The sequence below is a fragment of the Nicotiana tabacum genome, chromosome 1 (assembly GCF_000715075.1).
Source record: "Nicotiana tabacum cultivar K326 chromosome 1, ASM71507v2, whole genome shotgun sequence".
In the NCBI taxonomy this organism is placed as follows: Eukaryota; Viridiplantae; Streptophyta; class Magnoliopsida; order Solanales; family Solanaceae; genus Nicotiana; species Nicotiana tabacum.
The window spans coordinates 184,689,133-184,715,046 of record NC_134080.1 but is presented as its reverse complement, the minus strand read 5'-3'; the positions used below and the strand labels follow the sequence as shown (position 1 = coordinate 184,715,046).

Below are 25,914 nucleotides of genomic sequence, written 5' to 3'. Positions count from 1 at the left end.
AATTAGTGGAAGTTTGAATACCTTTGATTCTAGCTAGTAAAGTTCTCTTTCTTTTAAAAATATTACCAAAAGTCTCCTTATTCCACTTCATGGCTTTATATTGGAAGAAGGGAAGGGCCTCCTCAAAAGACCTATTATTCCAACAGTCTTTGACAGGTTGAGAAAATTGGGGATAATAACACCACATACTCTCAAGCCAGAAATTCCTAGCTTTAGGATAGCTAAAGTTTGGGTTGAGCTTTATTAATAACGGGTTATGATCACTATAAGTCCTTGGCAAGTGATCCACTATAGCATTAGGGTATTGGTTAAACCAACCCTCATTTATGAAGCACCTATCGAGTCACTCCATAATGAGCCCTTTTTTCTTTTTCCTATAGTTCGTCCATGTATATTTTGGACCCTTAAAGCCAAGGTCAAAAAGTTCGCAATAATTAACCAAATTCCAAAGCTTGGTAGTTTTTCTAAAATTAATAGAACGACCTCCCCATTTTTCCTAAGAAGAAAAAACATCATTGAAATCGCCTGTTACTAGCCAAGGGAGTTTATAACTATTATAAATGGTGGTAAGGTTATGCCACATTTTTTACATTTATAACTATTTGTACTAGCGTAAACAGTACTTAAAAGCCAGGGGTTATGATCAGGGAGTACCTTGATCATTGCATGCAGTTCTTGATCATCCCTAACCACTTCTTCTATTGTTATCATGTTGTGCATCCACATGATGGCAATCCCACCTAATCGACCATCTGATGGAATTTCCACCATCTCAGAAAAGTTGAAGTCGTGTTGGATAGAAACATGATCCTGCATGCATGTTTCTAAGAGAGCTACTAGGCAAGGTCTATGAGTATTGATGATATCTCTGAAGTTCATGCGAAAATTAGCATTATTCGCCCCTCTCACGTTCCAGACTATGAAGTTAATTGGGCGTGTCATTTGGAGAAATTGTCTGTTGTGGTTCCCTTAAGTTTCCTCCAACCGTAAAGATGGGCCTTCCCTCAGTGAGGGATTGAGCACCACTGCGTATTTTCCTGCTGCAGGGTTTAGGGGAGGTCGGATGTCCATCGAGCATTTGAACAATGCTGATGGGCAGCTGATGATAAATTTCTTGTCTTGCCTCTCCTTGTAGAATAGTATTGCTATTTCTCTGAGGCTTTTGAACTCTATTCGAGATTCCCTTAAAGGTCTTGCTGCTGCCTCCCCTTGCTCTGACATTGGATTGCCCAGGTTTTGTGCGTTGAGAGGTGGTTGGACATCCATTGGAGCATGGTTGTCCTGGTTTTGTGGTATCACAGGGTTTATTCCCTGTTGAACCTGGTCCGCGGCTTGCCAGGCTAGGAAGATTGGGTTCACTTGATTCTGTGGAGGGAAGAATGGTAGATTTTGGAGAGGCTGGATCCCATATGTTGGGTTGAAGTGAGCTGGGAGACCCTAGTGGGCCTGCATGGCTTGGATTAATGCTGGAGGGGCATTTGGAGCTAATGGATTTAGGATGTTGGTTAACCAAGTTTGGTTGACAAAGTTGTTCATCGCTAGTTGCATTCCCTCCATGATCAGTTGGGCTAAGAAGTTGGAGTTTTGGAGGATTATGACTACTTCATGTCCCTCTATGTCCAGACTGAAAGAAGCTGCATGGCCCAGAATCCCCCCTTTCCAACCAAGATTGGGGTTGATGATTCATTGGTAGTGGGGTGGAAGAGTAGATGAGAGGATTGTTGAGGGGTGGGAGTGGAGGCAGATTGTCCATTTGAGGGTGATTTGTGCGTGGTATTCTGAAGAGGTTTGTCCTGCTTTGAAGGAGGAGTGGTAGACGAGGCATTACAAGGATGTGAGGAGTGATGGAAATCTGAATAATTGAGAGGTACTTGAGTAATAGTATCGTGGTTGATAGATATGGAAGATATGGTATCCACTTGCATGGAGTCTGAAGGGATAACGTAGGGTTTTTATCATTTTGGAGAGAAGAGAGATCGACTGCCATTTGTTGAGGAGTGGAGAGATTGGTTTGCATGGTGTTACTCACCAGAGGTTTGTCCTTAAAACCGTGGGTGGTAAGTGATTTGGAGGCATTAGGGGAAGCCAAGTGGCTGGGATGGCAATTTACTATATTATTTTTTGCCATGTGGCTAGAGCTATCATCCATGCAAACCGGATTTTGCATAGAGAATGTCAAAGAACGATTTTGTCTCTTCTGGTTTATTCTAATTTTGTTATTGGTAACGGGTTGTGTCAGAGTGTTGTCATCCACCGTGTCACGGAGGTCGAATTTATTATCAGTGCGTAATACAAAATTTTTAGAGGCAGGAGAAGGGTTTGTATTAGAAGAAGGTTTTTCTCTATATTTGAAGTTTTGCGTGTTGGTAGACTTTCCAGTATTAACATTGGAGGTTTTAGCCTTGGTACTAACGTTTTCATAATAATCGGATTTCTTAGTAGGGATTTTGGGATGAGGGTTGCCTTTACTGGGATGAGATCTTTGTTTGGAGAAGGAAACTACCTTCCATTGGTCCTCCTCGATAATGATTGGGAGTGGATCAGAGGATTCAGGAGAGATAATGTTAGTAGAGGGGGGAGGGGTCGTGCAGACATAGTTACACTTAGATTTAGTGTGTCCTAATCTACCACAACCCCTGCACAGAAAATTTTCACCTTCATAAAGTATTGGTTGTTTGTGGGAACCTATAATGATGAATGGAGGGACTGGGTAATCAAGAGGAAGCTCTACGCATAACCTAGCGTATCTACCCCTTTAAGTAGCGGATGTACAAGCATATATTTTTAAGAGCTTGCCGATTTTGTTACCAATCCTTGCGAGAATGGTGCTATCATAAAACTCCGTAGGGAGTTGTGGTAGTCTTAACCAAACAGCTGAGATTTGTAGTTTCTCCTTAGAGGCCACGAAATTTGGGACCCATTTCTTAACAGACAAGTAGTGGCCATTGATGAACCAAGGACCTTGGTGAAGGGCTTTGGACAAATTGACTTCTTCGAAGAATTTAACTATGTAGAAATCGTTACCCAAATCAATGAGAGGGGATTGTTCTGTGGGCTTCCAATGTTCAAGGAGTTTTTTCTTGAGGTACTGATGGAGAATACGCTTACCAAATAATTTGATTATAAGAGAGTATTTCCATGGCTCATAAAGCCTTTGCATCTCCTCTGAAGATAGAATAATTGCTTGGTCGTTGTTTGGAGGATCATCCTGGAAAGGAGCATTTGGCGTGTTCTCATAGCAATCATTAGTGACAGGAGCAGAGGAAATCTGCTGATCATACAAAAAATTAATTGGTTCTGGGGAGATGAGTGTTTCTTTAAAGGAGGGAAATTTCTCCTTAAGTGGTGCACTAGCCTCTATTGTAGGATCTGGCGGTTTTGGAGGTATGGTTATGTCTATTAGGGAAGGGTCTATGGTGTGCAGGGACATGATTCTGAGAATGAAGATGAAAAATAAGAAGAAGAGAAGTTAGAGAGAAGGAGGAGCTTCTCAGGCAAATGCTAATAGTATATTTATTTTATACTCAATATTTTTATTATTATCTATATGTATTTAGTAAAAAAATTAGAAGAAGTGTTGAACCTTGCAGTCACTTGCCCTCGGAAATTTTTTTGTTGTATCAAGAAAAAAATCCTAATATTTTATTGCATTAATTCTTTTGACACCTCAGACAATCTTTCCATAAACTATTTTCTTCATTGCTCCTACCAAGTCTTACTCCAGTTTAAGCCTCCAATGGAGGGCCTAATACCTAAACATATCCAACAATAAAAAACTTTTGCAATCTGATCTGCTGGCCAACAAAAGGATCAATCATAAGATCTCGTATCAGTTAGATTCTCTCTCTCTTTCCCCTCTCTCACCAATAAATAGGGGGAAAGAAAAAAATAAATAAAAAAGACCCAACGTGTGTGTATCAATGGCTTCAAGTGGTCAAGATTTACCAGAAGGAACAGTAAAGAACGTGCTAGACCAAGATACATTAAAGTGGGTATTTGTAGGCGGAAAAGGTGGTGTTGGGAAAACAACATGCAGTTCCATTTTGGGTATTTTACTTTCACAGGTCAGATCCTCAGTTCTCATCATATCCACTGACCCTGCTCACAATCTCAGTGATGCTTTTCAACAGCGGTTTACAAAGGCTCCTACCCTTGTTAATGGTTTCACCAATTTGTATGCTATGGTAATTAATTTTCTTGCATTGCCCCATGTTGTCAATTTCTTGTAGTGTGTAGGTCTTGATGTACTGTACCCATAGGCTAATGTCTGACCTACTATGATTATCAAATTTGTAGCATTCTGAATTTAATGTTTGGATATACTGTAAGGTGTCAGGGTTTTATGACTGAAATTCTGTTCTTTAGGAAGTTGATCCAACTGTGGAGAATGAAGAGACAATTGGTTCAGATGGAATGGACGATTTTCTGTCTGATTTGGCGAATGCAATTCCTGGAATTGATGAAGCTATGAGTTTTGCTGAGATGCTCAAGTAAGTGATAATTCCTTTCTGACAGCTAAATCCCATATATGGCTTCCGCTCCCAAAAGAATAACACGGTTTATGAACTTCCTATATCAAGTGTTAACGATCTTGCTTTCATTTCTCATTGTTTGATTTCTATGCAAGAAGAATTAGCACTGAATTATTACAACAACAACAACAACAACAACCCAGTATAATCCCACTAGTGAGGTCTGGGTAGTATGTACGCAGACCTTACCCTACCCTGGGTAGAGAGGCTGTTTCCAAATAGACTCTCGGCATCCTTCCCTCCAAGAACTCCCCACCTTGCTCTTGGGGTGACTCGAACTCACAACCTCTTGGTTGGAAGTGGAGGTTGCTTACCATAAGAGCAACCCCTCTTGTCTTAGCACTGAATTATTAAATGAGGATAAATGAGATGGGATTTATCTATTGTATGATATGCCATGAAAAGTGGTTCTTTGGATGCTATCACTATAAACGCGGAATGAAAGAAGTTAGCTAATTTTCCATATTAATTCCAGTTATGGCATTAGATTTTAGGTTAAGCTGGAACTTAGTAACTAAACTCGAATGGTTCCTTGGACTTCTGTAGTTATTTGGCAAAAAAGCAACTTGAAAAGGAAGACAGCAGTTATTACAATTGGTAGTTGCTCATAAGTTGTTACAAATTTGAATGATCAGGTTCTATTTTCTTGGTAGTTATTACAGCATCAACTGACTTTAGAAATTCAGGAATTCGGCTAGATTATTGTACCATTTAATAAACTCAATTCGGCTGAACTTTTTAACTCTAAATTTTCAAGGGGTGAACTAGAATGTGGACTATTCTTACATATTGGTTCTCCCTTTCTTATCTGGATTACAGAGAAATAACTGGTGGTGGTAAAAAGATGTCTGTTTCAGGTACTGTTTAAGTTTTTAATGCACATTTCAGAATGAGGAAATGAGGGATCTAATGTTTCTAATTAGGGCATTAGTTATCACCTTCAATACCATGAGGTGCAAATTGTGGCTACAGATCTAATGTTTCTTTGTTTGTTCTTTTTGGGATAAGTCAAATGATTTTGTTAATAGTACGAAAAGATGGCGTTAACTTACAAGCATATCAAACTTCCCAAAAATCTAACCAACTATTTAGGCTTGTCGATATTTCCATTTTAATCCAAAAAATACAAGAGAATAAGAGAACTTTTAACCTGCGACATAGTACTCTTGATCCCTTCGAAGACTCTCCTTTTCCTCTCTCTCCACAATACCCCCAAAAAATACAAAATGGATTTGTCATCAGTCACTTCTTTTTCCAGATTCCAATTATCTTAATTTTTAAGATATAAGCATTTTCGCAACAGAACTAGGTAACACTTCCACGACTTCAATAGATTTGATGGAATTATCCACCATTTTATACTGAATACTGCATAATCTCCGCAACTCCGAAGCAAAATCAATGCAATACTAGGTGGTTCACATCTTCTCCATATAATTTTCATAAGCAACACCATCTAAAAACGTTACATCCTTTCCTTAGATTGTATGCAATTAGAATGTTTTTCCTCCCATTACCATATAGAAAAATAAATACTAAAAATTTGGCTGAACAAAAGGAACCTTTTCCTGAACATTAGCCGTGTTTGTTTTTGTACAGATGCGCATATACATCTAGATAAGTAAGGATTCTTGTATAGACATTATGTGCAGTTTAGATGTTTCCTTTACAAGCTTTGAGAGCGAAACAATAAATTTTAGTGCAGAATTGAGGAAAAGGAAGGGCAAGGAAGGTAAGCAATGTTAGAAGGAATGCTGATTCCATATCAGAAAAGTAATCTCCTTTACAAGCCTTTAGAGCGTAACAATAGATTTGTCATGCAGAACTAAGGAAAAGGCAGAGTAAGGTAAGCAATGATAAAAGGGATGCTGATTCCATATCAGATAGGTAAGGAAGATTTGGACCTAGCCACCTTGTTTCAACTATGAACTATGATAGAAAACTAGGGGGAAATGAAAGAAAGGGGAAGGGAAATATGCATTTTAATTTATACCAATACGCTTCTAAAATTTATGATGTGGAACACTAGTGGTTTAAATGATCCCTAAATGAGGGGGTCGTTAAACGAGCAATAAAACAGTGAAGGTCACCTGATGTTTGCTTGCAGGTGGTTCCAGGCCAGAAAAGATGATAGGAATTACAGAACATGTGACTCGTATTGTATGCAAAATTTTTGTGGCAGATGGTATATTTATTTTAATGGGATAAAAAGGTAATCTACTTTCTTGAGGAGATACTGACGTCACTAGGTTTATCTTGTTGTGTCAGAGTGATTGGAGAAGTTTAGAATGGGCTTTATCCGCGTAGACATGGAGTGAAGAACAGTATACAAGTTCTATAGGAGATAAATTATGAAGTAGGCAGCAACGCCGGCAACTATGGCAGTTTAATGCGTGAATGCAGGGAATTGCTATGCTACCAGATTTCTCGAAGAAAGAAGTGGTTGACAAATAGTGGAACATGTAACCAACGACTTCTTCGAGTTCATGCAAAATTGTTGCTATCATTGATTTGGCACTCCGAGGTGCAAGCTTTACTTGGAGAAAAGAATAACAACATTATGCATTGGTAAAGTTAACATCAAGCGATTGGCAAGAGATATCTTTCCATCCAGTAGGGCGGTCAAAACTTTTATCATACACTGTCGTCTTTCACTAAATAGTGGCTGAATAGATAGGGGTTATTGCCCTTTGGTTTAAAAAAATATTTGATTTCAAAAAGATGGTTTCATGGATTTGATGACTTGTGGGACGGGTATGCTGTCAATGGGGACCGAGCTTTAAATTGTCTTTTAAGCTAGAACTGTTGAAGAAGGATCTCAAGATTTGAAACTGGAAGGTGTATGATGGGGTGGACACTTAAAATTGCTAATCTCATGCATGAATTGAATTCCTTGAAAGGAAAGGACAACTTAGATAATCTTTTTGAAGATGAGGAACTTGTGGGAGAAGAAACAAAAGAGAAGTTCAGATGAATTGTCAGTGCTTAGGAAAAGAAATCTCATATTAAATGGCTGAAAGAGGGAGATAATAACACCAATTTCCACCAAATGGACAATTATCACATAAAGCATAATTAAGTGAAAGTTAGAAATTAATGAAATAATTTTTGGAACATGAAGATAAGTGTCATGAAGATATGACATAAATACAAGCGAGCTTTATATGAGGAAAATGAGTATTGGATACCAGCCTTAGATAGCATTGTCTTTCATAATATCATATATTAATTTAATTGACAAAGAAACCGAGGTTGAGGAGGTGGAACAAGTTTCGAACTGTGCGCCAACTAGCCCTTGGGGTTTTCTCGGTTATAAAAAACAAATATTTTTGTTGTTAATTGAAAAAATCAGCATTTGACTTTGTAGACATAAGGCATGGTTTCTAATCTAAGTTGCTCCGACACGGCATTTTAGGTGCCGCACCCGTATCGACATGTACTAGTATGGGTGTGGGAATGGGATCCGTGCCGAATCTGGTCAAACAATTTTGGGTACTTTGACCACGATGGTCGGAAAAAATTGAGACGAGAAACAATTTGATTCCCGAAATCAGAACCAAAACTAGGGTAAATTTGAAGAAAATAGAATACTTTATCTAGAAATCAATCATTTACTTATCTACAACTTGAGAATAAAAAAAAATCCACACTTTACAAGTTATACGTTAGTATTCCACAAAATTTCTCATTATCTAGAGATATTTTATATTTTTATTTTTTGAATTATTTTTAGCCGGATCCGGGCACACGTATCCGTACTAGGATCCGTATCCCGGGATATTAGAATTTACGTCTCGAAGAATCCGACCTCTAGATCAACACCCGTGTCGGACACCACACCTATGTCCAAGCAACTTAGTTTCTAATAGCTGATAGTTGATGAAAAATAAATTGTCATATTCTTTATGTGAAGTAATTCTATTCACAAACTACCAGCCCCAAGAAAGTTCTTTATCTTTGCAAAAATATAGGATTTAAACTCCTTTCGTGATGCAGAGAATCAGTGAACTCAATGAAACTTTCAGAACCATGACCGTTTTTCATATTATGCCAAAGGGTTAATGATCTTAAGCAGTTATATAACTAGCTATAAAGTGCCTCTGATCTTCATATTATTTGTAGTTCTTGGCCTTCCAAACTGTCCATAATATGCTCATGAGAGTTGTAAACCAGAGGGCTTTAAAATGTCTTATTAACTTCTGCCATTGCCAACTGATTATAGCTTCTTTCAAGGTACTTGGCATGACCCACTGAACTCGAAAAAGATTAAACAACATACGTATGGGGCTTCCACACATTGTTAACACAAACATCTTTTACCCATAATGAAACACTGTTCTGCAGATTGTATTGAGGAAGACATGCCACACGTACTAGCCATCCAAAGCAAGACACTTTTAAGGGAGCATTAGATTTCGAGAACCTATTCCAGAGCTGCTGCCTGTCATCCTACCTGCATTTGTTAGCAAGTTGTAACAGGATTAAACAGTAAAGTTGCATTCTTTATCTACCAGCGTATCAGGTTCAGAATTTAGCTCCTTTAGCCTTCTAAATTATTTGCAGTGACTTTACTGTTACTGCTGCCTTTTCTCTACTCCATATAACCAAAAGGTATATTATCATTTACAGAACTTTCTGAAAAATTGGGTTAATCTTTACAATTCCAAAACTTGGAGATTTCTTCTAAATCTGATCCATATACGTCACCTCTGCAGTCTGCAATTACAAAGCGATATAAATCTGGATGTATTACCTTTACCTTTTGAGAAAAAAAATCTGGAAATATTATCTTCAGAGGGGTGTTCTCTATCCATTATCCTGCAAAAACATTTTTTGGCCATCTCCAGCTTTCGGTTCACCATATTCTGAAACCTGCCGATAATTGTCAATGGAGAGCAATCCAATGTGACCCTGTGGCTGGATTAGTGCCAGTAATCCGCAATACAAAAATTCATCTGGATAACCACTGACAATCTTGGTTTTTGTTGAACCTCCAGTACTTAAATGATAAACTCTTGTGTCGCAACCTCAAGTTGTTGACACTCAGTCCCTTTTTTCTTCCGATGCTGGAACTCTTGACAATTTCAACCAAGTGCATTTTTGTTTTTCTGCTTTCCCATGCCATAAGAAGTCTCGTCTAAGTCGGTCTCGTTTGTACTTGCTGGGGTGGGGAATGATGACATGAAATATAAAGTTGGTAAATTAATAATTTTCATGATTTAGTTCCTTATCAGACAAATTATGATTTAATTGGAATTTTTTAGTAAAAGTGGACATGTTGGTAGTTTTTTCATGATACGACAATCAATGTCAAGGAGAAATGGTCAGAGAGTAAATGGCCAGGTTCACAAGAGAAAAGTTCACCATCTCTAACTGCAGTAGCGAACAGGCTATTGAATCTTTCAGATGCGGATGGGTAACCGATAAAAGAAAAGCGACTTGTGGATAATTCTTCTGTTGCAACTCCCATGGGTTTGAGTTATGTAACCCTAAGCATAAGTTTCTTACCTAAGGGATCTGGGACTGATATTGAACATGCTATATGTTTGTTGAAATTTTCTTTTATTGGGGATTCTAGCATATTCTCAATCTGCTATCAATCATGAACCATTAAATTCCACATCCATCATGTTAAGATACCCTCGCCACTACATCAGTGATCAGTGGTCATCAACATCCTGGAGCCTCATTTTCTTTATTATTTTTCCTGCATTTCTCAATGTTCTTTTTTCCTGTTTTAATCCCAACTTCTTGCCCATAATTCAGCACCCAAACTTGCCACTAGACTCCCAAAAGTAAAGTCGATAACTATTCCCTTTGGATTTCGCATAAGATGTTTCCTTTCTTGTTCCAGATCAGACATGATGCATTTATGACACCCAAAAGAAATTCAAAATATGAGGGAGGAGAAAAATTTAGTAGCATATTTTACCTAAGTTACTAAATTGGATGCTTCAAATTTCTTGGTTACTGTATCTCTCAGTCTTGTTTTCTTAACAGTATTTGGAATGGTTTAATGATATTGAACTAGTGTTTGGAGTCTGTGCTGGAAAATCTTCGGGATTAAACTGTCTTTCACTTTCTTCTGAGGCGGATAAAGATATTATGGTCCTAGGAGGTTAAGGTCTTGGGGGTAATTTATAGTATTTATTAAAAAGCTTTGTAGTTGCACTAGGTCCGAAATTGGATTCCAAAATTATTTTCTTTTTCGGTAACTCCAAATTATTTATCACTATAGACTTTTAAAAAAATTATTGATCACTATAGATGTTTTCAACATGCCCTGTTCCTAACATTCATTTACTTATGGTACATTCATAGTACTTAGATGCTACTATTTGGTAGATTCTCTCGAGGCCATGAAATGTGCTGGGCTTTTGCTAATATTTCTGGTGTGTTTTCTTTTCAGTTAGACTTAAGTTCATTTGCATTTGTTTCTTTCTAGATTGGTGCAAACAATGGACTATTCTGTCATAGTGTTTGATACAGCTCCAACTGGACATACTCTCCGGTTATTACAATTCCCATCGACACTAGAGAAGGGGCTTGACAAAGTTATGAGTTTGAGGAATAAATTTGGCGGTGTAATAAGTCAGGTAAATCCCTTCCCCTTGCCCGAAAAAACTTCTTTTCCTATTTTCTTCCCTTTGAGCCTCTAATATGATGATTTTTTTTTGGGGGGGTGGGGGGGGGGGGGGTTGCTACTTTTGCTAGATAAGGATCATTTGGAAATGTTCCCAAAAAGATCGTTCATCTTCATCTGCCAGATAGAATTTACTAAAAGATCACGTGCCTATTGCAGATGAGTCGAATCTTTGGTGTTGACACTGAATTTGGTGAGGATGCAATCCTAGGCAAGCTTGAAGGCATGAAAGATATAATTGAACAAGTGAACAGACAGTTCAAGGATCCAGTAAGATTTTACCTTGAAATGGTCGTCCTTATAATGAAGAAGTTGTTTTTATGTTGTGATTGCTGGACCATAGTGTAAATAATTAGTGAAGTACAGGGAATCTTATTTTTGGACCTGGGAAAACTGGTGAAAAGTTTGAATAAGCAGCATCAACAAAATCTGGAAGCTGTGGTAGATTTAATTGTAGCCGCACTACTTAAGCGAAAGTAGTGACACTTGTCAATGAGACTTTAGCAATTAGCACTAGAATTCTGTATGACTGAGCATTTGTATCGTTTCTTTTGCATTTTTTTCTACTCCTGCCCGTAGGCCCCCCCCCCACACCCCTCCCCCCACAAAAAAAAAAAAAAAATAAAAATTTGAAAGAAGAAAAACCACCAAAATGTAGCTTTCTTCTCAATGTGTTGTTTTGATGAAGGGGGTTGGCAGTGGCAGAAGAGGTTCTATTTAGCTTGAACAAGAACTGGAAATTTTCCAACTTTCGCATGAATGTCTCTGTAGTTGCGTGACCATAACTATAAGGGGGTGCGATATTAACTGAAAACTGAAGTAATGGGATTAAGGACTAGTCGTGAATTTCCTCCATCTGCTGCTGCTGGCATCTGCTGTTAAGAAGATTCCTTTGCTATTCCTGAATAGCACATTAGAAGTATTCACCATAGCTTTAGAAGTCGCATAATTGCAGAAAGCCAGATATGTAACTGATGTGCTGTCTAGTTCCCATTCTTTTCCTCTTTGCAAACACTTGCATTTTCGCAGAAACTTAGTTTGAACAGTTCGTTAGTGGTTCTAGCAACTATTTATCTGAGCAGTTTCTTTACAACACAACGCATATGTGCTCCTTGCCTTTTAGTTTTAATTGTGGAGGTGGAGTAGTCTGTTGCTGTTCCCTGGTAATCCATTTGTTGGCTTCTGCAAAACTATTACTTGTCCTGGGAAAAGCAGGGGAAAATTCCTTACAGATAATCTTACTGAATGGCTGAATAAATTTCCTTCTTTTTTTTTTTTTTTTGTTTACTTGCACCTTTTGGAGTGCTTTCAAGCCATCATGATCATTAACACTACTTGTTTTCACAGGACTTGACGACATTCGTTTGTGTTTGCATTCCTGAATTCCTCTCTCTATATGAGACTGAAAGACTTGTTCAGGAACTCACTAAATTCGAGATTGATACACATAACATTATAATTAACCAAGTGCTTTTCGATGAAGAAGGTACCAGTCTCATACTTTTTCTGTAGAATAGTTGATTGTTTCACTTTTTTATCTGATGGCTGTTCTTCTACGAGGGAAAATTTGATTCTTGGAACTTGTGATTGTTTTTAGTTGTTGAATCGAAGCTGCTAAAGGCTAGGAGGCGTATGCAACAAAAGTACTTGGACCAATTCTACATGTTGTATGACGACTTCAATATTACCAAGTTGCCTTTGCTGCCGCAAGAGGTTTGAAGATGCTGTTGTAGATATCCTGGATATCCACCCCACCCCCCAAAAAAGAAAAAAGAAATGAGTTGTGTCTTCTATGGAAGAAAAAACTTATCATATATCTATTCAAGAAACAAAGAATTTCCAGTCTGATAACTGATGTTTATCACATTTTGATAGGTTTGTGGTGTTGAAGCTCTGAAAGCATTTTCACATCACTTTCTGACACCGTATCAACCTTCTCTCATTCGAGGTTCAGTGGAAGAGCTGGAAATGAGAATAGCCACATTGAAAGAACAGTTGAAAGATGCTGAAGAAGAGTTGGAAAAACTTAGAGCAGGCCAACAAGAAGTTATAATGTAAGAAGACCTTGCGGAGGGAGGCCATTTTGTTTCCTTCAATTTTATTTATTTTTATTTTTATTTTTAGGAAACAGCGTCATAAAAATCATTTTTTTTAGACAACCATTGTAGAATTTCTTTTTAAAATTTTTTAAAAAGGGAAGTTCTTATGTAACCTTCAAGAAGACAATAAATCATGTCATAATATTTCATGAAGTAAATTTGACCATTGTAATGTCTCTTCAAGTGGACTTTGATGGATGCCAGCCATTGTCAGTTGGGAAGTTTATATTCTAGTCTTGTATGGATGACTAAGATGTAACTAAAGATCTCTGATCAATAGCTTCTAAATCCTTTACCTTGGAAAAAGATGTTCATGTTAATTAGATTAGATACTAAGTATTGTATTTGAAGTTAACCAATGACTCCTGTTATATGAAAGCAGTATTCTAACTATGAGTTTAAATGAGAAAGAAAAAAGTTATTCTCCTAGTAATTGCGTGGTGCATTCCTCAGGTTTACGTTAACAAGTAGGGACCTTGATTCCTTGGAATAAAACCAACAAAAAAGTGGTTAAAGTTCTAGCATAAGCTTTTGTTTTATGTTTAAACTACCTCTTGTAATGAAAATCTTTGTATGATCTTGGTCTTCTTTCTCTTTTAATTAAAAAGTACGAAGACTTTTACGATATTTGTTCTAGTATGTAACAACTGGTCTAGATTAACGCGACATAATAACAAGGAAAATATCAACATATAAGTTGGATAAAAAATCTCATTTGATTGTGAATTGATGTTAGGTCAGTTATGCTATGTTCATTAGCTGGATACGAGAATTTAGAATTAATCATTACATTAGATATAAATAAGAACTGTAACGAAAACCTGCACTAGAGTTGAGATGGCCGAGTTGGTCTAAGGCGCCAGATTAAGGTGTTGGTCCGAAAGGGCGTGGGTTCAAATCCCACTCTCAACAAATTCTGTTGGTTTATGCACCATTCTTAATCATGTTTCTCAATTACATACACTATTGTTTAATACATCACATTCTTGACCAAAATTGACTGGATTTCTGATCAAATTTTTTCAAGGGAAAAGAAAGCCCTCACCCGTGCCTTTGTGCACAAACATAAATGAGAGCAGCGAGTCATGAAAGCAAAGAACTAAGAGCCATTTGGACATAAGAAAATTTTCCTTTTTTTTCATTTTTTTTTGAAAATAGTGTTTGGTTATCAAAATCTTATAATTTTTCAAATCTCACTTGAAATGCATTTTCAAAATTAAAAAACCGTCGAGAACCAGTTTTTCAATTGAAAATGGGAAGGTTGCTAGTTTTTAGTTGCAAAATATGTTGAAAAAAGACATCCAAATCTGTTGCAAAAATTATAACCAAACACAACTTCATCTTCAATTCAAATTTTAGTGAAATTCCAAATTTGAATTTTTTTTTTGGAATTCATGTCCAAACACCTACTAAGTTTCTCAAAATGAATGGTACAAATTACAGTCCAATTCATAAATCTTTGTAAGCTTGAGCAGACCTCAAATAATTAACTAAAAAAAAAGGAACTTTGGATAAAATAACTAACCAATTTTCTGCTACTAAATACTCAAACCTCATCAAACTACCTCTTTTTCTGTATGTAACTGTTATGACTCAATGGACACAAAAACTCCATCCTTGATACCCTCTACCTCTTTCTATATGTTAGCTCTTAGCAACAAATGGGCACACACCTCCATTCTTGAGACACCTAATATATGAAAGGGACCTTGGCACAACACACAGTAAGAATTGTCGCCGTATGACTAGGACGTCACGGGTTCCAGCTATGGAACAACCTTTTCTAGAAATGCAAAGTAAGACTGCATACAATAGACTCAATGTGGTCCGACTCTTCCACAAATCCCGCACACTTATTAGTAGTCTCTAAGTACAAGTTAGGAAAGAAATGAGAAATTCAAATGGTAAGATTTTCTTGAATGGCCAAGAACGATCCAATTATATCTCCACCAACATCTGGAAATTCTTCAAATCCAGGAAGATTCTTCACCTTGCCTCTTCTATCAACTTCAACAGGATACTTTAAGAGATGCCCTCTCATTTCAGTTACTTCGTCAGATGCAAACTGTTTCCAGTTTGCTTCACCCATTGATCTAACACGCCTTACGCATTCTAGAGTCTCTGGACGTGTAAAGTAGTCATCGACAACTCCAAGATGCTCAGCCCATAGAGACATTCTATATCTATATATCTACATAAGATAAATTTACACAAAGAGACAACAATGGATCAGATGATTGCTCAAACGATAGCATTGAGCGACAACCATCCAACAGAAAATGAGTCAAGTTCACATTGGGGATAAGGAAAAGTACGACATATGGAGCAACCTGAACTAAGTTCCAAATATCAAAAGGCATTGCTTTGCGCGAATATCAATAGCAGTTATAGACATTGGATATACAGATCAGTTATATTGAAACCTCATCCACAATTAACACATTTTAAAACTCGATTTAGCTTTCAAACTATATGATCCTTGTAACCAGTCAGCTAATATTGGAAGTTTTTCTCCTACGGAAGTTGGGCTTCCCTCAGCGTATTGTTCAGACAACTTTAAATATTTGTTACAGAAGTTGATTATTTTTTTGTTTAGCAGAATAGGGGGTTGACACAGTGTAAGAGACTAGAAAGTACAAATTTTGAAAGTTAAAATACATCTATAATTGGTAAATGGAGTTGGAAATCTCAGATTAAGCTAGTTTTTCATATATTATTTTCTCAATTAGTTCTCAAATTGGAGTCTCCTAAAACGGTACAGAAGTTAAGACTTAAGTAATAGCTTCTCTTATATTCTTTTTTCTTTAGGCATGTGGGGGAGAGGGGTGAGGGATCAGCTCTTACAGTATTAGCTAGCACTAAAATAGGGAGAAGAATTTCAAAGTTCATAACACACAGCTTCTCCTGGATTTGATATTTCAACTAAATTGTTCAGTCCATATATAGAATTTTGCTAAAGGATTACCTGTCCGCTGGGACTTGACTGTTTTCTTGCCCATGTATGATGAGGTTGGATATGCTCCCATCGCTATCTCTGTGTCTCTAGTGCCTTCTAGCGAGCGTTGGTTGATGTTTGCAGATCCCAGTGTGACATACTCATCATCCACAATCATTCCTTTAGAATGAACATATATCATAAATCTTCTGTATTTTCTACTCAGTGCCTGAAACATCATATTTAAACCATGTGATTAACAATTTGAACTGTGCTAGCTAGAGTCTAGGCAGAGAGTTTTACAACAAATTTAGGAGGAAATAAAAAGGTAAAGCTCCTAATACTAGGTGGTTTATGAAGACTTATCCTTCAAAGAAAAGCATAAGCAAAGGTTCCATCTTGCAATGATGCGTTTAGGCAAGAAGAGATTAGCAAAGTAAAGAAAAAAGAGAGAATTCCAAAAGTAGATTGAATTTTGGGATTGTTTGGGTTCTTTCGTCGGAGAAGGGACGTAATAGGGAAGTACCTGGGGAGTGTTAGCAGCACCGGCATTCTCATTTTCCCCTTCATCGGCCTCACGGTTACCAAGACAGAAGAAGTTCAAATAATCTTGTGGCGAGAAAGCATCCTCGAGTCCAACCTCCACTAAACACTTGTAAATAGTCTCATACATCATTTGCATTGTCTTATGCTGCACAAATTATTACAATTAGCAAAAGAAGGTTGATTATTTGCTAAGCTGGAAACTTCATATTCCACAATATTTTGGTCACAGTTTAATAATGTTAGAAGATGTAGCATGGTGACTGCATCTCGATTCCTTGTAATCAACTTAGCAATTTAGGTAGTTTTTACCTGCCAAAAAAGAATTCTCTGTGTAGCAGCCCCAGTTGGATCACCCTCTGGCCACATTGGGATGACAATATATGCTGCAAACCTTTGGTGTGCTCTTATCTTTTCGCAAATTTTAAGTGCAATTTCCATTGGAATCAGATTATTGGCACCTGCATAAAACAGAATGCTCAGGTATCTGAAATGCTAAGGCGACACAAGAATGAGGAAATCTTTAAAGTATTATGTCATTCTTCCAAGATATGTAAAATGTCAAAAGGTAAGATCAGTTAACCAAACAAAGATGCAAATATGGCGGAAATGATAAGATCTCAAAACTATACGCGACGAGCTTACCTACAAGAATTGACATTTATCTTAGGTCTACTTATTCATCATAGGGTGACATTTGATTACAGTGCTTTACACAGAGAAAGAACAATTTCTTACCTACATCATTATATTGACTCCAATTGTATGAGGAACCAATGAAGTACTGATTTTCAATGTAAATGAAATGTTGCGCAGCACGAATGGCTTTCACATATGCTGTGTGGATACTCATGTCAATAAGTACATTTTTTCCACATACCAGGTTCTGCAAGATTAAAAAAATTTAGAATAACTGTAAATAAACTATATTTTGGCACCCCTTTCTCCAGCTATCTTTCTCACCTTCATTGTAGCTTCTTTAGGATCCTTGGGAAAGCCTTTGACTGAATTTGAGTCAATCGAGCGCAAGATCTGTGTAAGTAAGGAAAGAAAATGTATCCATAAGACCAATGCTAGTCCTCCAATTAAATCTCTAAAGCTGTTGATACTAAGTTAATAACTCACTTGCACGTGCCAATTATCAGGATCGGTGCTGCTGCTCGTAGATGAAGTCTCAGAAATACCAAGAATTTCAGCCATTCTTTCTATTCGGAGCAAAGAATCATCATATTTCTTCGACTTTCTGATGCCGTGGGGCTTCGAAGCCTTCAACCAGCGTTCCTCGAAATTGGTCAGAACATCATATGCTGCTGGACCATCGATTTTACAGTGCAAGTCATGCCATGGTTCTCTTGGATAACCAGTAGTACTCCCCTATTAAGTCAATTCAGATGGATTACTTTCTAAGAAACACAAAAATATTATAAATGGTGGAAAGTCGAGAACCAAATGAACAATTCCTAATCAAATATATTCAAAAAACAAGTTAAGTGATAGCAAGGATATGAAGTTACCGTATAAGTGGGATTATGATAGTCATCTGAGTGCACTGTCTGCAGTGTTCTAAATATAGGATGTTCTGGAGTATCATATCGCCCATCGCACAAGTCAAGTCCTCCCACAAACGCTATGATTTTTCTTCGGTTATTTCCAGCATCAGCATCCACTATCACGGTTTTCTGATGATGTGTATAAATCACTCCAACTTCCTGAGTACCAATTTATAAGACATTAGTCTTATGGAAATTTCAAACAACGTATTTAGATTGACTAGTATCTAGCAGAACGACACCAGGATATAAGCTTTTTATACTAAAGAAAAGTGTCTACGTACCTCATTAGGAAAGGGTTGCAGTTTAAACTCTTAAGACAAATGGCTCATCATGCAATACATAGTCGACAAGGCTTTTCTACTACGTCTACACGCATCCTCAATGTTTGGCACTAGGATGTTTTAGAAAAAAAACATAGAAGAAAGGCAGGAAAATATAGTTACACAAGCATTAATGTTTGATCAAACTTCATTTTGTCGAGAGACTAAAATTTATAATAGTTCTCAGGAAATTCATCTATCCATTGAGCAAGGATTGGAAATCAAGGAGAATATATAGGTACCAAATATGAATCTACAAATGTTTGAAGAGAGGAAGATTTTAAACATCAACAATTCAACATCCAAGCTTGCAGCTCTTCTAATTTCAAATAAGCTCCCTAAAGAACTGAGAATTTTCCAAAAATGCCACAAATTATGCTAAAACAGATGCAGTACATTGCCAAAATGTCTTAATAAAACTAACAATATAACTAACATACCCTCTGCTTAGCCCAGCTATGACGTTTTCCTGCCACACGAGGACAAAGCAACACTTGCACAGATGAATGCTTGAAAAAGCGACGGGTCTCTTCATCGTGGGTTTGCATTACACCGTCCTGGATGTTTCAAACTTAGATCATTAAAAACTAAAGCTACATTAAGCTGACAGAAGAACATCAACCCAAATGCCGCCAAGTTCACGTGAGAATCAAAAATATCAAAGAGGCCTAATATATTAACAACAACAACAAACCCTGTGCAATCCCACAAGGGGGGTTAAGAGGAATGCAGTATGTACGCAGACCTTACCCCTACATTATGAAGGTAGAAAGGTTGTTTCTGATAGACCCTCAGTGTCCTAATATATAGCATAATTAAATAAATCCTGAAAAGGTACATCATTAGTTCATCCCATTGGAATGAATGAATATTAACAAATGCATCATCCTTAGATGTGATAGAATTACAAGCAATCTTGCAAAATTGATGAATGGAATCATTCCAGCTGTAATAGTTGATGCAACAAATTTTAAAGACTCAACCATGAACTCATTCTTCTTTGTAGTTCAAATTAGCTGTCAATTTACTACAGTCAAAGTGCCTATCAGCCTATGAATGTGAGCATTGGCAATCAATTAACAAACAGTAGATAGCAGATATAATGTATGTGAATGTGAATACACATATATGTACTTCTAAGACTTGGCACCATCATCTGAAAAGAAAAAGGAAAACTGAAGAAATCTATATCAGATCATCAAAAAAGTCCTCGCGATCAACAACCTAAGACGTAGATTCATTCGAGTCCCACGAAGATTCTTGAATATGCAATTGCTACGCTTAAAAGAATTAGCAGTTCATTACAAATACATTGATTTACCGTTTTATAGCCAAGGATACTTCTTGAAGTGGGGTCATCCCACACGAGAAGCAACACTCTCACTCCTTCTTGTGATTTTGACTTCAGAAGTTCCCCAAGAGAGCTAGATTCTACAGAATCATCATCTCTAACCAGTCTCACTTTATGCCACACTGACCATCCAGTAATGTAAATCAATCGTCGAGCTTGGCATATTGCATCAAATATGTCGCGCCAGCACTTTCCATGTACATGTTGCATCCCATTTTCAAGCTTCAAATTTGGAAGACATCCATCAGGCACATGAGCATCTTGATAAAGAGTAACTGATCCACCCATCCTAAGCGGAAAATAAGTCCCGGGAACCCCATAATACTCAGGACCTGCTCCAACTCCATGGTGGTAAAAGCTTAATTGAACCATCGGGTAATATTGAATCGATAGCCTTAAAACAGCTCCGGCCTTGCAAGGTTTTCCATTGTTCAAGATTGGAAAGAACCCTTCAATTTTCCCCCCTCCATATATATGATCCACTGGGACTGCTACTGTCCCTATAAGCTGTGAACCTACCATATCATTATCCTTTACAAGAAATTGTACTTCAGCAGCATAATGTGCAACAGGTACATTAAAATGTTGCATCCACACTGGATTTTCATTATTGTTTATGACATAAGTACGCCCGATAACTGCACCTGCAACTGTAATTGACACGTATGGATCGCTTGTCATGTTACCTAGGTTCCCATCAATCTTGGTTCCCATTTTGTTAAACATATCCCCTATGGTCTTGTGAAACATGTCCAAGTTTGGGAGGTTTCTTGCTTCACATACCCAAATATCAAGATTCCCATGTAAGAGCAAAACTTTTTTAGAAGGCATAAATGGCATAACTTGCATACCCCAATTATTTTGTAGTTCACCACTACTTGTTCTTGAATGAGTTGGTTTAGAAGACGACTCGAATTGGACAACAGAAGATGCCTCACTCTTTGAGAATGAGGAATTAGGATGTCCATAAATAGTTCCTTGGACATTGTAGTTAGTCACTACAGCTCTTGGTCCTAAGTGATATGTTGCAGTGACATTAGGAACTGCTGCTAATGCAGGGGCAGGAGGATGATTATCATACAAATGACCATTTGATAGGTGATCATCTAAAGAAGGCTCATTTTTACAATGATCAGAGTTAGCCACACAACTATTTACAGGTGCTAAACTACTCGCCCCGGTACTACTAACAGATGATAAACTATCTTGATGCTGAAGGCTAGGAGATTGATTATGGCCTTTGGATGGTTGTCTCTCTAATGGACTTTGAGATGAACCATACTTGAAACTCCCTTGCTGTTGAATAAAAGGTCTAGGAGAAGATATTTGAGGAGGGTGATATGCATGGAATATATAAGGAGAAGGGCCAATTACATGTGATGGTGAGGGATAATTACTATAGTCTAAAGGGATATTATTTTGGTGGGGTCTAAGTGCTGATTCTGGTGGATAATGGTAGTTAAGGTGACCAGAATGTTGAGTAGTATAAAGAGGTGGATGATAATGAATGTATTGGGGATATGGGTAAGGAACAGAGCCGGGAGGAGGATATGCAGAGATGGATCCAGAATACGGTTGATTATTTGTTGAAGATGGAGGAGCTGTGTTATATGGATATCTTGGTGAAGAAGACTTGTTATTATCCATTAATATACTAATCAGACTGAATTATACTTATGATTTTGGGATACATAAACATACAAAGTGATCAAAACTTTGGCTTTTTCAAAAGGAAAGAAATGACATTGATCATGCAAATTAAAGAAGTTTAAAATACCAAATGGGATCCTTCAGTCGAAGGAATTATAGTAATTAAAACAGATTGTCAAAGAAATAAAGTACCTTTAGAGGTCCCTTTAAAGAAGAAGAGAAAGAAGATTTACAGAGGATCAGATGGATACCAAAAAGAGCGACAGCAATCGTCCACTGCATGTGTCAGAAAATGTGTACGTACGTGTATGAATAATGAGAACATGGGGAGGGATGCGGCATGCAGATCCCTAAATTCTAATGCAACATTTTATTTTAGAAATATTCCCAGACCTCCAATGAGGTTCTGAATTGTAACTCATGCCTTTCTCTCTCTCTATATATTGGATCCACCTCGTATAGGACCAATTAAAGGGAAAGCACTCCCCTGTTAGGTATTTTTTCATTTCAAATACTCGAACTCAAACCTTTGATTGGATAGGGAAATTTCATCCTTCCGATCACTCCCCTTGATGGTACATGCTTTTTCGATTTCTTGTAATAAAATAACTTGTTTTATTTTAATTTTGTATTGTATATACATTTAATCTTTCATCTTGAAGTTTATCCATACATACAACTAGGAAGTGGGAAATAAATTGAAAAAGAAACAAAATAAAAAAGAAAATTCTCTCTACTCTTTTTTTAAGCTTATTATTATTCGTTTTAATTGGTAATTAAGAAACTTTATTACCAATTGGAAGTATGTACAACTCTAAAAAAAAAAACTAGAGAAAACTACTCTCTATTGACCCTCAAAATTTTAATAGCTTATATTTTTTTCCACTTATACGAAATGACATTTCGGCCTAAACATATTGCATCTAATAGCCCAAAATATCTATTTTGTATATTTTTTGTATAGTGACAGTCTATTTTGTATAGTGACAGTATATTTTGTATAGTGATAGTCTAGTGTATATATATATTGTATAGTGACAGTCTATTTAACATATTTTTGTAGATTGACAGTTTATTATTATTATTATATATATATATATATATATATATATATATATATATATATATATATATATATATATATATATATATATATATATAGTGACGGTCTATTTTATATATAAATTATATAGTGATAGTCTATTTGTATATTTTTCGTATAATGACAGTCTATTTAATATATATTTTATATAGTGACAATCTATTTAGTATATTATCGTGACACTCTATTTAGTATATATAAAAATATTTAATTAACAAATGAATAATTAAAATGAATTGACAGCCCGCTTAATACTTGCCACATTGTCCCCGGCATGGTTACAGATTTTTCACACGTTTTGTAAACACATGGCATTTTCACTTATGGCTTTTCTTTGTTTTGTTTTTTTCTTCTTCTTCAAGAGGGATACACTAATTCTTTCACATTTAGTGCTTAACTAGTCAATTTGTCCACGTTTCGCGCAGTCTTTTAAAAATAAATATAAACAAAATTTATTGTTAAAATCTTTATTATTAAAAAATTAATCTTTACTCTTTGTTCAATTTTTGTTCAATTTTATCTTCTCTATATTCTTCAACCATAAACCATAACTAATTAACTATGATCTAATTACATCTTCAAGGTTGAATGCTTCTTTTTACCATCTTCAAGACTCCCTTTCTCTATTTTTTATACACATGGAAGCGTACATTTTGCTCCTTTGCAACAATGTTATTGAGCTAATTTGAAGGTTTAAATTACAAGAGAAAATCTTATTTTATTGATGAAAATAAAATAAAATAATTAATCAAAATAATGTACTTAAATGAACATTAAAATGTCAACATTGGTACCTTGTTCTGCTACTTTCTATATATTGATACCTTACATCATGTCATAAAATGGTATCATCACTATTAAACAATTCAATTTTGAAAATAAAAAATACAATTCAATTTTGAAAATAAAAAACCCACAAGGTCAAGGTTTAGTTTTTGTATTTCTAAAACATCTTTGCTTTATCCTTCATTTTCAATCGTTTCTCTACTTTTGTTTTTGGAGTATCATTAAATTTCCAAAATAAAGTATTAAAGGAAAAAAAAAGAAAATATAATTTGTAAAACACTTAATAATAATTAAAAAAATATCACTTATACAATATTTAATCAAAGTCTAACTCAACATAGTTGCCTTTGTATTTTTATAATTTTATAAGATTATATTAATTCAAAGAATACAAAATATGGGCGATACCATTAAACAATCAAGGCAAAAACACATAAACACATCATTTGACAAAGGAGAAGACGGGAAGGAGAAGAAGCACAAAGAGGAGGAGCGGAAGGAGAAGTTAGTAATTCTTACTCCGCTCTTTTAGACCATTTTATTTTTTAATTTATAATTAGGCAACTTTAAGACATCAAATAACAACAATATCACACAAAAAGAACAAAAATAAAATTGTCAAAAACATCAGGTAAGAACGACATATACTCTATCTGATAATAGGTTTTCAGATTTTGAAGGAGAAATAATAAGATGTACAAATGCACTTTCAGTTATAAGCAAAAATATTCTCGCACTCAATGCGCCAGGAGGAACCTATTGATCCAATAACATATACTTCCTCTAATCAAACTGAAAATAAGAATTTACTACATAATACATCTATAAATTCAAATGGCATACATAAATGTAAGTTGTAACAAATATATATATATATATATATATATATATATATATATATATATATATATATATATATATATATATATATATATATATATATATATATATATATACATACACGAACACAGAGTTTGTGAGCACAACATTGTGAAAAGAAAGCGAGAGTAATAGATCCCTTATGAATTTTTCGATTGCTTTGCTAGTACCACACTCTCAAAAATAATCCCTGCAATAACTTAACATCCTTAAAATCCTCAGATCAAACATATATAAGTTCCAACCATTTGTAACGTAAAAGAGAAAATAATTTCTTTAACGCAAAAAATTAAGAGTCATTTTTAAAAGTAGACATCCCTCCTTCGAGATTGCTTGGAATCATTTAACAGGTGCATAGGCTATCGAGATTGCTCTAAAAACCAAAGACTAAAAGATCCGAACCTCGTCATTCTACTTTTTCCGTGGTGTTCTTTCTTTTTTATATACCTCTGACGTTACTCACATTATATAATGGAAAGCCCGAGTTTTAAACGACCGAATGTAAAAAGTTATTGACAATAATTATGTCTTTTTCAGGGATATACGTTAAAAGAAGTTGACAACAGTTATTACTTTTTATTACCCTCTCTAATTATATAATAAATAAATAATAACTTAGAAGATCAAACAATCAAATAATTGAGACATAAAGACAATCAACAATTTATATTCCGATGTACAAAATCATTTTTGACGTAAACAGATACCTAATATAATCCTCAAAGAAATATCATTAAAAAAAAATAAGGCCTCCAATCATTTAATTAACAAAATCTATGCCACGATTTCTGAAATTTACAACTCATATATGCAATAACTTTTGTTGTAGTATAACGATGTATACTTGCCGAGCTCTCCTCTTTTAGAAGCTTAATATCATGACCACCAACATGCAGACAAAGTGAAAAAGATTATCTCCGAGCATTATCTACGTGCGATAAAAAAGCGAATAAGTAATAAAGGAAGAAAAAATATTAAGAATATTATAGTTTGTAAGTAATTTACCCAGTTGAATACCATAAAGACTCAGTGCAGACAAATGGGCAGAGTACGGCCACTTCAATCATATGCAACATAATAGCCTATGCAATGTTTCTTTTGGGGGGTGGGGGGTGGGGGGAGGGGGGTTAGGAATTGTACTTGAGGAGGTTGAAAAGGATACTGCTCTGGAACTGATTGAAAGCGAATCTGAAAAGCTCCACCATCATAAGGAATTTTAGATGGCCCTTAATCCATAATTGAAATTTTCTCATAATTGAGTAGTTATTACATTTTGTTTATACTCCATAACTGAAAATTTCATCCATAAACCTCATTTATTTTTCTTATTAGTTCACTTTCTTAGGTAGTAAATGAGTTTTTTTGTATTAAAATGAGAGATAAAATCTCAAAAAAAGAAAAAAAAAGATAAATAAGATCCTTGGCCAGAGACGTGCAAGTCATCTTTTCTATATATATATATGTCTATCTGAAGAACCCCTTCTCTCTATATCCTACGATAAAGCCAAAGGTAAGACTTTC

General features: G+C 35.9%; 1 protein-coding gene, 1 non-coding gene and 1 pseudogene across 2 annotated transcripts; 2 read left to right on the top strand and 1 right to left on the bottom strand.

The window, feature by feature from the left end:
- The first annotated feature begins 3,669 nt into the window (after nucleotides 1–3,669).
- LOC107764166 (ATPase GET3A) lies at nucleotides 3,670–13,479 on the top strand. Its single transcript, XM_075255201.1, has 7 exons — nucleotides 3,670–4,184; nucleotides 4,366–4,490; nucleotides 10,978–11,128; nucleotides 11,335–11,445; nucleotides 12,523–12,661; nucleotides 12,773–12,888; nucleotides 13,051–13,479. Exons 1-7 carry the CDS (start codon nucleotides 3,921–3,923, stop codon nucleotides 13,231–13,233), a joined length of 1,089 nt encoding a protein of 362 aa, XP_075111302.1. The 5' UTR covers nucleotides 3,670–3,920; the 3' UTR covers nucleotides 13,234–13,479.
- Nucleotides 13,480–14,105: 626 nt separating this feature from the next.
- Nucleotides 14,106–14,186, top strand: TRNAL-AAG (transfer RNA leucine (anticodon AAG)). Its single transcript has one exon. It is a non-coding gene; the product is annotated as a tRNA-Leu (tRNA).
- Nucleotides 14,187–14,722: 536 nt separating this feature from the next.
- Nucleotides 14,723–22,017, bottom strand: LOC107764167 (phospholipase D gamma 1-like; annotated as a pseudogene).
- Nucleotides 22,018–25,914: the final 3,897 nt, after the last annotated feature.